The sequence below is a fragment of the Mytilus trossulus genome, chromosome 3 (genome assembly GCF_036588685.1).
Source record: "Mytilus trossulus isolate FHL-02 chromosome 3, PNRI_Mtr1.1.1.hap1, whole genome shotgun sequence".
Taxonomy (NCBI): Eukaryota; Metazoa; Mollusca; class Bivalvia; order Mytilida; family Mytilidae; genus Mytilus; species Mytilus trossulus.
This window is the reverse complement of record NC_086375.1, coordinates 10215525-10228651: the sequence shown is the minus strand read 5'-3', so window position 1 is coordinate 10228651 and position 13127 is coordinate 10215525. Positions and strand designations below refer to the sequence as shown.

The 13127-nt window shown below is 31.8% G+C and overlaps 1 protein-coding gene across 1 annotated transcript in view; it reads right to left on the bottom strand.

The window, feature by feature from the left end:
• Positions 1-13127, bottom strand: part of LOC134710128 (mitogen-activated protein kinase-binding protein 1-like) — a 65368-nt gene that overhangs the window by 26321 nt on the left and 25920 nt on the right. The window contains exons 8-20 of the mRNA XM_063570336.1: positions 12872-13032; positions 12441-12516; positions 11879-11992; positions 11188-11334; positions 10368-10434; positions 9555-9669; positions 8730-8821; positions 7796-7992; positions 7114-7232; positions 5915-6169; positions 4954-5073; positions 3862-4054; positions 3254-3386 (exon numbers count right to left, since the gene is read on the bottom strand). Of these exons, the coding sequence (XP_063426406.1) occupies positions 3254-3386; positions 3862-4054; positions 4954-5073; positions 5915-6169; positions 7114-7232; positions 7796-7992; positions 8730-8821; positions 9555-9669; positions 10368-10434; positions 11188-11334; positions 11879-11992; positions 12441-12516; positions 12872-13032 (1789 nt within the window). The remainder of the gene's footprint in view (positions 1-3253; positions 3387-3861; positions 4055-4953; positions 5074-5914; positions 6170-7113; positions 7233-7795; positions 7993-8729; positions 8822-9554; positions 9670-10367; positions 10435-11187; positions 11335-11878; positions 11993-12440; positions 12517-12871; positions 13033-13127) is intronic.

Genomic DNA, 13127 nt, shown 5'->3' with positions numbered 1-13127 from the left:
GATCGGTACCCCCCAATGAGACCCCCTTAAACCAAATATCTAAATACTTGTAGATCATGACTACTTCATGAGGCATTATAAAACCGTGTAAAAAGTCAAGCTGTTTAATATTCCGAGACATTTTCAAAAGTGGTTAAAGAGCCTCTTTTAAACACTTGAAACAATGGTGGATTAGGGAAAGTTTGTGAGCTTCTGTATTTAACACTAAAACTTTTATAGCAAAAAATTAGAACTTCTTTTATTTCGGACCAAATTCTAACGTCGTAAATTTTTAACCTACTTTATTGAACAGTAAACATAATCAACAGACAGATGGCTGTACAGTTAATGACTTGGGATTAACTTGGATTAACTTTAATCCTTTAAGTATTTAACAAGTTTTATTTGTTAGGTTTAATCATACTTGAGCTGACAAATTAAGAGATTAACATCATGGGGAATACGGTTTATCCAATTACGTTTTGAAGCGAGAATAATCCCTCGCCATAGGTGAGAAACAGACTCCTAAATTGTCATTTAGAATGTTCAATGTGTTTTATATAATCATTTTACATAAATTCTAACAGATATACTTAATTAACCTAAATAAACACAGTAAGATTTCAACCTTAATATCTCAGGACTATAAGAATTATATCTTCAGCAGAAAAAAAGGTCATATAATGTCAAGTTATTCACCAGTTAGAACATCAACCCTGTGTAAGGTTTAATAACACAGGTATAACTTGATCAAAACAGGGCAAATCCAGCAATTTTTAGGGGGGGTCCAACTTTATGTCCCCATTCTAAAGCATTGCAACAGAAAAGTAGTACACATATTTTACACTCTATATTGATTGGTGTTTTATGCCACTTTCAGGACATTTGTGCTATTCCATGGGTCTCAGTTTTTATTGTGGGTGAAACTGGAGTACCCTGAGTGACAATTGACCTTCACATGATCAAAGTCAATAAAGATTAAAGTTCAGCTCACCTGCCTGGTGCGGATTTTTAACTTGCAACCTCAGTTTTTTTCAGTTTGATTACACAGACAAGGATTCAAATACTTTAGACCCTATTAATACATATAAATGTTAAAAAAACCCACACAACTTAACAACAGACTGAATAAATAACTAAGCCAATTTTCCAAATGAAAAAATCTCTAATATATCAGATTTTTTATTACAAGTTTGACTGATGGTTTCTATATGGATCTACGGTGGCCGAATGGTTTAAGTAGTTACTACTGTAATCACTAACCAGTCAACACTGAGGTTGTAAGTTTAAACCCCACTCGTGAGGGTGCACTTGATTCCAATCTTAATTGACTAGGATTGTCATTTTTCCTATAGAAGGTCAGTGGTTTTCTCAGGGCACTCCAGCTTCCTCCCCCAATAAAAACTGGCTGCCACGAAATAGGCCAAAAGCGATACTTATAAGTGGCATTAACATATCAAAGTTACTGACACTCTGTTTCCTTTTCTCTACATTTGTTATTAACTTTTAACCATATGTATGAAGATACAAACATTTTTTGGGAAATGACTCACATGAGCTTTAAAGCTCATTGTTATCATACTGTGACCAATTGGGTACAATATCCCATTTAAAAGATGGCATATTTATTAAGGGACTTCATCTTCATTTGTGGTTACTCATTAAAAATTGAATGCTTCTTTTTGAAACTTCATTGGAGTGTAAAAGCGTTGACCAAAGTACATTTTGTATGAAGAACAGAACACTTCATACTAAAAATGTGCACACAGTCCAAGCTTTTACAACCCTATGAAGTTACAAAAAGAAGCATTCAATTCTTATAATTACATTTTTTAGCTATAATCATGAAAACACGAATTTTATAACTTGTTTATTTAATTCACCTGTGCAATTTATTGTGGGACCACGTGTTATCATGAATGAAAAGTTTTATTGAGTGATGCAATTGCTTAATGAATAACACACGATGTGCACGATAGCCAATCAGAATAAAGTATTATAATGAAACATACATCTAATGTAATTATATTGAAATGGTATCCTGTAACTTGTATCCAATTCAACATGCACATCTATATATTAGGATCTCACAATGTACAAAGCTTCATGTACCAGAACTGTGATGACAATGTTGGTTTTGTCAAGGACCAAAATTTGTAAGTTGAAACGGGCAAATTCTGGAAAAACTAATTATAATTCAAATAAGTGAATCTGTGAGCTACTGCTCACAAACGATACCCCTGCCTGCAAAAAGTTTAAGGTAAACAGGAAGATGCTGAGTGATGAATCTGGAAACGCATTACACAGTATAGCGGACTTATTTAAACTCTAAAACAAAATTTCAGAAATCCTTGTACTATAGTTCCTGAGAAAGATGCGATGAAAAATATTCATGGGACAGACCAACAAACTGACAAATGAATGGATGGATGGACATACTCTACTTTTTTTAAAGCGGGATTATAAAAATCATTTATGTAAAGAGAATCAATTACATAGGATAAGAAGTTGGTCTGGACATGACAAACATGTTGATTCCTATACACCCTCCCTTATTCCCCCAACTTGGTTTGAGAGGGTAAAATAAGACAAAGAACCATAAAAAATACTAAGTAACAACAAACCATCACAAACAAGAATGTGTCTATAGTACGCAGATGCCCCACTTGCACTATAATTTTCTAAGTTCAGTGGACAGTGAAATTGGGATAAAAACTCTACTTATGCATTAAAATTAGAAAGATGATATCACAGGGAACATGTGTTCTAAGTTTCAAGTAAATTGAACTTCAACTTCATCAAAAACTACCTCAATTAAAAACTTAAACCTGAAGCAGGAAAGATTGATGAATGAACGAATGAAAGCACAGACAAATAGTCGAACAGATAAAAAAAACATAATGCCTATAAATGGGCATAATAAATGGGGCATAAAAATAAACCTGTTACCAGTCTATAAGATTAAAGTAAAAGTGCACAAGAAAGGCCAGCTATAATTTTTCATCATAGAATACTTTGAATTCATTTATTTTCAATGGTACCCATTTTTATTGTCCATTGAGGAAAAATAGTGTTCTTTGATATTTCATTATTTGGTTTTGCCAAAGTGGGCATACAAGCTTATAGCTAATTTATAATTCAATGAACATTTAAATTTGCGGTTTACATATATCAACATAAATGGTTTTGAAAATAACAATTAATTCATGGTAACAAAATTTCTTAAAAGCAACAGCTGCACAAAAACAGTGGGTATAATAAAAGTAAGACTCACCAATTTTAGTATTAATTTCCACCTTCTTTCCATCAATCTGTGCTAGTATAGTTTTCTGTTCTGATCTCTCAGCCCATCTTCCCTTTGGCTGACCAGAGGTCTGCTCAGGACTTTTGGATTTCTCATTTCCAAACTGTAAATAATTTAATACTAATTGAAAATATTTGTTGGGTCTAATTTTGGTTTTTAAAATTATTGTAAAGTGTTTTAAATATACAAATATTTATACAATTGCCTTGTAAGAACAACAGATTTGTTTTCCATGCTAATTTCTTCATATTATCTATGGACTATCTCTAAATACATTCTTTCTGACATGGCATATTCTGATTTAAGTTACACTTTGCTAGACATTTTTAAATGTTTCATCAGTTATACCAAACTTTCCCCTGTCAAACAATTTCACCTTTTCAGAATCTAAAGGACAATGGGTATTTTCATTGTTCAGACCCAAAAATAAAAAGTCAAGCTATTGTTTGAATTTACATTTGATGTCTTTAGCTAATGACAAGGATACATGTTTGACAATATTTCCAAGAATGCATTAGTTTCTAAAATTGAGTATTGTAGAGAAGATCCTGAAGTTTCACCCAAATATAACTATTTACCTTGTTTTTCGCCCATTTAGGTAATTGTCCAATACTAAATCTGTAGTCTAACGGAGCTTTAGCTTTCTGTTGTTCTGGATGTTGTTTGGTAGGTTGCTGCTGCTGCTTTTGGTTGTATTCATTCAGCTCAGCTAATATCTTACTAGGAGTTTTAAACTCTGAATCTCCTGGTGCAGGTATACTTGGTTTAGCACTGAAAATATGAGAATGGATTTTTTTTTATACCAAATGATACAGGTGTTCAATTTTGCTGCTACTAAATATATACAATGTAAACTTAAAATCAATCATTTAATTGCATTAAATTTTAAACACATATTTTTTAAAATTGAGTTATCTTCCATTGTTCATTTTTAGTTGAGCCTATTTTTATTACAGATTCACTTATAGGTATCAAAATAAGCTATCTAAGGGTGGTGCTCCTCTGTCCTTGAATTTTTTGCAAGACTTTGATTTCCAGCGTTACTTTTGATTTTCAATCAGAATAAACCTTAATTTTTGAAATATATGAGATAAGCTCGGATAATATTTCTTATTTACTAATTTTGATATTATTTTTTTTTTGGCCAAAAATTTAAGATCCATACATTTTATGAATTTCAGAGTGTTGCAAAAAGTTTTAAATTAAATAGATATTTTTCAACTGTAAAAATAAGCTTAACCTTTGCAAAAAAAACACTTTGCTGATCCCTGGCCTTCTGGTCACGAAACATTTCTCAGTACTAGGAGTGCAAATTTTGTGCTCAAAACACCAAATCCAGAAAGGGCTGTTCCATAAAAACATTCATGGGACCAAGGGAAGGCAACTTAAATTTGCCACTATGGGTGGATTTGAAATATTGTGTTGAACAGGTTAAAAGTTAAGCAGGATTCTAAATGGCTTCTATGGGTGGTCACTCAGTTTCAAAGTGCCTTCCCTGGGTACCATGTATGTTTTATTGGAACAGCCCTAATTTGATCAGTTGATTTCTGAGTCTAAGTATGATAATGGTGCCCCAAATTTTTAAGAAACAAGGCCTGACATGTTTGTTCTTTGGTGAGCAAATAAATTTCTCAAAATTTAAATACAGAATATATGAGCTACATTCTTACGTTTCATTATTGTTGTTGTTAGTTGCTACTTCAGCCTCCTGATACATGTTACCCAGGTCCTGTAATCTGTTCTGCATCATGTTCGTCATCTCTGGCGGTAATCTCCATACAAATATACACCTAGATAGAAATTAACTATTTATAGAAATTTTCTATTTTATAAAATTGAGAATCGAAATGGGGAATGTGTCAAAGAGACAACAACCCGACCAAATAAAAAAACAACAGCAGAAGGTCACCAACAGGTCTTCAATGTAGCGACAAATTCCCGCACCCGGAGCCGTCCTTCAGCTGGCCCCTAAACATTTATATACTAGTTCAGTGATAATGAACGCTATACTAATTTCCAAATTGTACACAGGAAACTAAAATCAAAATAATACAAGACTAACAAAGGCCAGAGGCTCCTCACTTGGGACAGGCGCAAAAATGCGGCGGGGTTAAACATGTTTTTGAGATCTCAACCCTCCCCCTATACCTCTGACCAATGTAGAAAAGTACATGTCAGATGGAAAAATGCTGTACAAAAGAAGTAATTACAACATCATTATGAATTCATAAGGTAATTGCCATAATTACTGATTTTAAGGTATTTGCCATATACTCTGGATTCATTTATTTCATAGGTTCAAATTTATAGGAATTGTGGGAAAATTGATTTAACAGTTATACCAAAGTTAACATAAAAACCAATAAATGGTATCCCAATAAAAATAATCAATCTACAATATAAAGAATTTTAAATCAGCCATTATTCATATAAATATTTGTAGCCAAAATCCAACAGAAATTCTTGTGTACAGCATTGAATTTCTCCTGAGGCATAGCAGAATACTCAGCTTTTTTCTGCAAATATGTATATTTTGGGACCATCAAAATGTAACGGTTAAAGCAGGATGTTTGAATACTGAGGTGTTGAATACGGCAGGTTACACTGTACATCCAATAAATGAATACTTACCCATCAGCTGATACAGAAATCAGATGTTTGAGATTGTTGGTGAACTTTATACTGCTGATAGTTTCTGCATGTCCGATCATGGAGGCTTGGATTTCTCCCGTGGCATAGTCAATAATGGTGATACTCTTATCAACCGTACAACTAGTGGCAAAATAAGTTCCTGAGGGATCTAATGATAACTTCATTAGGACACCATCATCTCCAATGGTTCCTTTGTAATTCTTCCTCTGTTTGGAGGTCTTTATTGAATATATCCTGATAAATAAAATCATTATAATTAGGACACTATCTTCCTGGCCATACTTACTCTTATTCATTTAGTTTAAAAGTATTTATTAATAGTGGATTGGGAAACAAATTATTGCAACTCATATTAATCCCTTCCACTTTGCGGGTACCAGTGTTGCCTAGTAGCAGCATTAGCCTGCTCTTTTTTGGAATCTTCAATGGTGTCTTTTACCTGCTCGAGTATCTTTCTATAACCCTTTTCTTCTTATGGCCAATAAATGTATAACAGAATGTGTTTGAAATATACTGAAATATTTTCATAGGTTGATAAAATTATGCCTCACCACTTAATGGCCAAAAAGTGTAAAGCAATCACCAATCCATTGATCACATACCCGTAGCCAAGGGGGGTTCGGACGACCCCCCCCCCCCTTGAAAACAAATAAGCACTGTTTAAGTCAATGTTTTGTTCAAATTGTGACTGTTAAAGTCGAGTTTGTGAGTCCAACGAAACCCCCTTTGGAAATTCCTGGCTACGACCTGAATCAATGGCCAATGAAGAACATTTTTTCCAAATACCCTTATGAAATACAGCAATTGTATTTTTGCCATCAGAAATCAAGCTGATTTTGGTATGAAGTTGAAAAATCAAATAAATTGCAGATCAAGTTTGTAATTTTGATCAGTATTTTTGATATGTATTTTGTTTTTTTCTGAGTTTTTATCCCACCTTAGGCCTAAATTTATATATTCTTTGTTTCCCCAATCCCAACCCTGCCAAACCAAGTGTGTAGGTTGGTAGGAAAATAATTTTTTTTCTGCAAAAAGCTGGAAAAATATCGGTCGTTCCAACAAGCCTGAAAATCAGAAATATATAACATAATATTTGGCTTAGTTTTGACAAGAGTCGGACCATTTTTTCAGCGTCTGGCAGGATTGAGAAACAAACAATATTTTATTTCAGGCCTTACCTTATATTCCTATCCTGACAGGCTGTAGCAGCAAATTTCTCTGTGGGGTCAATAACCATATCATAGATTGTTGTTTTACCCACCAGATGTTGGTCTAAAGTGAACTGTAGGTCTGGATCCTGTAAAAATATAATAGTGAAAAATTACAAATGGGTTATTGTATGTATTCCTGTAACATACATAACAGGTAGAGTGGGTTTTATTTGTGGACAGTAAGTTTCCTATTATAAATTCCACATTGAATGATTTACATAATGTGCATTAAGTCATATAAAAACAACAAACAGTGAATGTTAATTCAATTAGATAAGGTGGACCAGAATAATAAGAAAAGTACATAAAGGGTCAAAATAATGTCCGTTTTTACAGTAGTCTTATACCATATGAGTTGTAATTTTAAAAGAATTGTAAGAACTTTATTCCTCACTATATGAGCATGTCTAAAGAATTTATATTTACTGCCAGAACAATTTACTAACCATTTGAGTATGTTTGAAATGTAAACATTTATTTACTCTGCAACTGACAGAACATTATTACTCATGATTCATCATTTCTAAAGAGTAAAGTGTTTACAATCCACAGCAGCTATCAGAACATTTTTACACACCAATTGATGATTTCAGTAGTTGAAAGAGTAAAGATAAGTTTTCTCAACAACAAGTCAGAATATTTTACTCACCATTTGAGCATTTCTAAAGAGTAGTGATTTGTCTGCTCCACAACTGAGCATCTTTAATTGTTTCTCCGTCTGAGTAAATCTGACAGCAGTTATTGATGATGAATGATCATCTAGGGTCTGTAACAGTTTATAATTCTGTTCTACATCAAATACATGTAGCATTCTGTCCCTACTGCTGGTTGCCAACAACTTTGGACCTGAAAAACAAAAACACTGAATGATAGAATTTATAGGTAGACTTTCCAAGTATTATATGCAATTTATTGATTTTTTTTTGGCAGATAAAGGTAGCATTTATTAATGGATATCATGAGTACTTCTTAAGTCAGGGTCATGGTTCATTTTGATCTTTATGTAGGTATATGCTCTTCAGCAAATCACCAAACACCTACCAGCAAAAGAGAAAATGAAGAACAGAATTAAAGTCTAGCATCTAATTCATAAATTGTAATTGGTGATATTTCACTGATGTTGGTTCAACAGCTGGAAAAATGCTTTTGCATGCTAATTTTGGGGTATGATTTTCAGGTCACATTTTACATAAGTTTGACCACTATATACATGATATATAAGAATTACACTAACATCAAACCTATCCTTTTTTGGTGTGACCACTATCACATTATTGTGATGTAAGATGTTTGAAATAAATAGAAAGTTTTAAGAGGGGCAGGGGATCCCTTAACATGTTAACAACACCTTGAAAATGCAAAAATGCTGATAACAGTTAACAAAAGTGGGTTGAAAACAGCTTAAATTGATCTCAGATAACAGTTAACAACACCTTGAAAAGGGCAATAACAGGTTAACACTAAAAGGTATTCACCCTCTTTTAATGGTAGACCTATTTGTATATGTAATGCCTATATCAAACTTGAGATCACATTTAATAATACACAATCCAACCCATAAATCTACAAGGCTATATAATTACCTAATTTAAAGTTACTATACTGTAAACACAACACCTCCTGGTCATGGGCCTCTATTGTAGCTATTTCTTGTAAGGTTTCTAAATCATGTATTCTGAAAAATTAATATATATTTGGATTCAAAATTTGTACTATATCTTGCAAAAAAGAATTCAGAATTTGTGTGTATTTGAAAGGCAAATTTACATACTGTGGATTGATCAGCATTTCGTAGACACTGATTTTCACAAATTTAAACATTCAAAAAAGTACATTTTTTTAATTGGCATTAATGTGAACTTCCACAAAATCATGAAAACAAATATGCACAAAAACATTGTTTCTCACACCCCAGGAAAATTGGTGCCATAATTTAGAATCATAACTTGTATTCATTCAATACTGTTACCAAAATTTCAAAGTAGTGTTTTGTTTAAACACTTCTGTAATCAGACACCTATTGTTGAGGGTGGTAAAGGGTTATTTTTGTGCAACATGATTTGCCATTTTTATTTCATATGCAGCCGTGAAAAAGGTTCGCTATTCCCAATGTTTTATCAAATCAGTTAAAATATCAACATGCAAGACATTTTTAATTGTTTGTTCATAGTGAAATTGCAAATTTATTTCACATTCTTCTGTGCAGATACACCCCTCCTTTTTATGCCCCTCATTGTTTAGAATTATACATTACACTACAAATACATTCACAAGAGAATACATGTTAAAAAGTACATAGGTCCTTCATAATCCTTTTGAAACTATTTAACATAAATTATTGGAAAAACTTGTATTTATTTTAACTCATATTCAGATAATCAAATGTTTTTTTAAACTGCAAATCATACCTTATATTACCAATTCTGTCACCAGAGGCCAAGTGTTTGGAATCAGGGCTGATACACAAAGATCTAATGCCATTCTTATCATCATAATTTGTATCTGTTTTATCAGTACCTCCAGCTGAAATATCAAATGTTAACTTATACACACTACACCATTTTTTTTCAATAAAAATACAGCAACATTTTAAAAAAACATTCATTGCATTTAAAATATTGTTATTTGTTTTACACTATCTGGCAAAATATAGAAATGATGGACATTCAAATTTTGAAATTGTGTTTGATATGATAGAAGTCACTTTATATATAAAGGTAAATTTGTCTGAAATCCCAAAGATTTTAGATTGTCATAGAGTTCTAGAGTTAACAATTGTTGAGTGGATGGTGCATCTGGAATGATGTGGACCTCTGAATTTCTATTTTGGTTAAACTGGTTTGTTTAGTTGCTGACTCATTGAATATATTAAAAAGATGTGGTATGATTGCCAATGAGACAACTATCCACAAAAGACCAAAATGACACAGACATCATTGAAGTTTATACACAGTATCTATTGTTAATAAGTCAAACTAACAGTTCAATATACAGTTGGTTTTTTTTTTAGATATTTACTAATAAAAACCTAAATACAATGTACAGTAAAACCTAAGCCACATCAAATGATTATATTGAATATATTCACTACTAAGAAAATCATTAATTTCTAAATTCTATGTGCATTGTATTAAATTGATGAAATTTGTGAATCTTCATCATGTTTATTGAAAGTTAAGGAATGAGTGGTTTGTCTACCAGACAATAATTACATAACTTACCAGGATTATAATTTACATCTCGCAAGTAATTTAATGATGGGTCAGTATATATAACCTTCAGTAATTCCTGAAAATAAACATAATTCATTACAAGTTAATACAACAAATAAAGAAATATAAACCTTTCTACGTAGGGTATGTCTATGTGCAATTTGAAAGTTTGTTTTGTATTTAAATAAAGACAGATTTAGCCATTTGCTGACTTTTTTTAGCACAGATGATCAAATTAATGACCATTCCAATTTCCTCTTAGGCGTTCATATCATATGGTCAAATCCTTTACTGATTTTATTTGTGTACAAGAAATTCAATCAAATGCAAAATTATGACTTTTGTATAAACCAGGCATTAAATGTCCATGGCAACTGTTGCTATGCAAATCTTTTTAACACTTTTTTCATTTCTCTAGTCATGATAAGGTAATGAAATTTGTATCATTGAAATCTCTGACCTACTGTGACCAAAGAAGTTTTATACAATAAATATATACCTGTCAGGATCAAATAGTGAGGATTCATTAATATTCGTTGGATATCTATTTTCGTGGGTTTCATGGATAGGGGTGAACCATAAATCTAAATGTTCATCGAAATGCAAATTTATATTAAGTTGTATCCAGACCTTGGCAGAACCATGAAATCAAACATCCAGGAAAATGCAATGACTTCCATAATCCACGAAAATTGGTAACCACAAAAATAATTCAATTGATTTTTCAAGATCATTGTGCTTTTGTTCAATTCTTAATTAAGTATAACATTAATACTACCACTGATACAATTCATGGTACAATCATCATTATTTGGAAATCATTATTTACCTGTGAAAATATATTCCTTTTATAATTGTTCATGTCTTTCATATGAGGGTCTAGATTCCAGATCCTGACTGTATCATCACTAGAACATGTGATAAATGATCCTGGTGGGAGAATCTGTTTCTGATCTTCTGTAATAGGCAGACTTGTCTGAAATTATAAACAAATGTCATTATTTTATAAAATTTACCATTTTTAAATAGTCTTCTTCACAAGTAGATATCAAATGGTAAATTATAAGGATGTATCCAGGACCATAACATACATGATGTGATCCTGAACTTTTGTGAACATGGGTGAGCATTAAATCCCTTATAAGCATTAACATCTACCAAATAACTTTGGGACATCTGAAATTTATACATACTTTGAGTATCAAAATTCTGATGCAATATCTTTTGTAACAGTCATTTTCACTGGATAAGGCTACTATTTTCACAGCATCAATTTCATGATTGATAGTCTGAATTGTGAGAACTAGCATAGACATAATGTCATTGGTGACTGAATCTTAAAATGTATTATTATGATTAATGTATTTCAATTGCACTAAAAATAAGAGATATTTGAAAATTTGCAAGCATCAATTTTTATTTGATGGTTGCCTATTGAAGCATGCAAATGCAAATCTTCAAATGCAATACTCTTATCTCATAATTTAATGTTGGATGAAGATACACATAAATAAACTTACTTCTAAACTGTAAATGAAAGAACTATGAAACAGAAAACTTCTTGACTTTCCTATCTTCTTCACGTCATGGACATCCCATATATACATACTATGATCATTATAAATACATGTAACCTACAACATAAGTAAAAACACTGGTGAATCATTCAGTTAAACCTATTGCAATAATAAGTAAATATTGTGATTGGTTTTTTTCGAAATAAAAGTTCCTTTTCTACCAATAATAAATATTAAAATGGAAAAAAGTTATAGTTGGCCATATCTTTGGTAAAAACCTTACCTTTCCATTTTTTGTATTTATAGCCATCACAGAGTTCTGACAACAGTAGCAATAATATTTCCCATTTCACTTCTAACAACACTTATACTATGCATTTTGACTGACTCAGTTATCGTATAAACATTAAAATCCAAACTGCTAGACAGAAAACAACAATATGTGTGCAAGTTGTGTTTCTGATGTAATATTTTCATAAAACAAGACATTTCTTTATTGTAGGCAAAAAGATAGTATCACAAAACTTTAAAAGAAACAAGAAATGAATTGACTAATGTGTTTTACCTTTTTATTCCAATCATCATATACTATTCCAATGGTATCGGGATACTTAGCATCCTTCTTCTGGCTAACCATTTGACTAAAAAAGACAAATCATTCATATGTAGATGAGGTACATTGAATGTATGTTTTTATCAGAAACTGTCAGAAGAATGCAGTTAATTTATAGAAATACATAGAGAAATGATAAAAAAAATCAAACAATAAAATTTAGTATTCAAGAAAAGAAAAAATTGTAGCATATTGCTTCACTCACAATTCGAATGAACAAAACAACTAAATGTCATCAGAAAATTGTTTACGGTATAAACAGATAGTTTTTTCCTCTCTTTTCCCCACTTAGATACATGTAAACTAAAAAAAACCTAAAAACGGAAATGCAACGTGAAAATTTGAGAAATAAATCAAAATAAAATCTCCAAAATATATTCTACCTTGGATTAAGAGCTGATGCGACGTCTACACCTAAATAATGAGGATGTGGTAGATTGGCTATATAATGTAGATTCTGGGCACTAAATACTCTCACAACACCATTGGCACAACCAATAAATATAAAGTCAGCAGCAGCCGTCACACAATTGGCACACGTTGTCTGTAATCAAATATATACAAAATAAAATAACATTATAAATAACAAGAGGCTGTCACAACGACAGCAAACCGGATTTTATTTGTGTCCTGGCAATA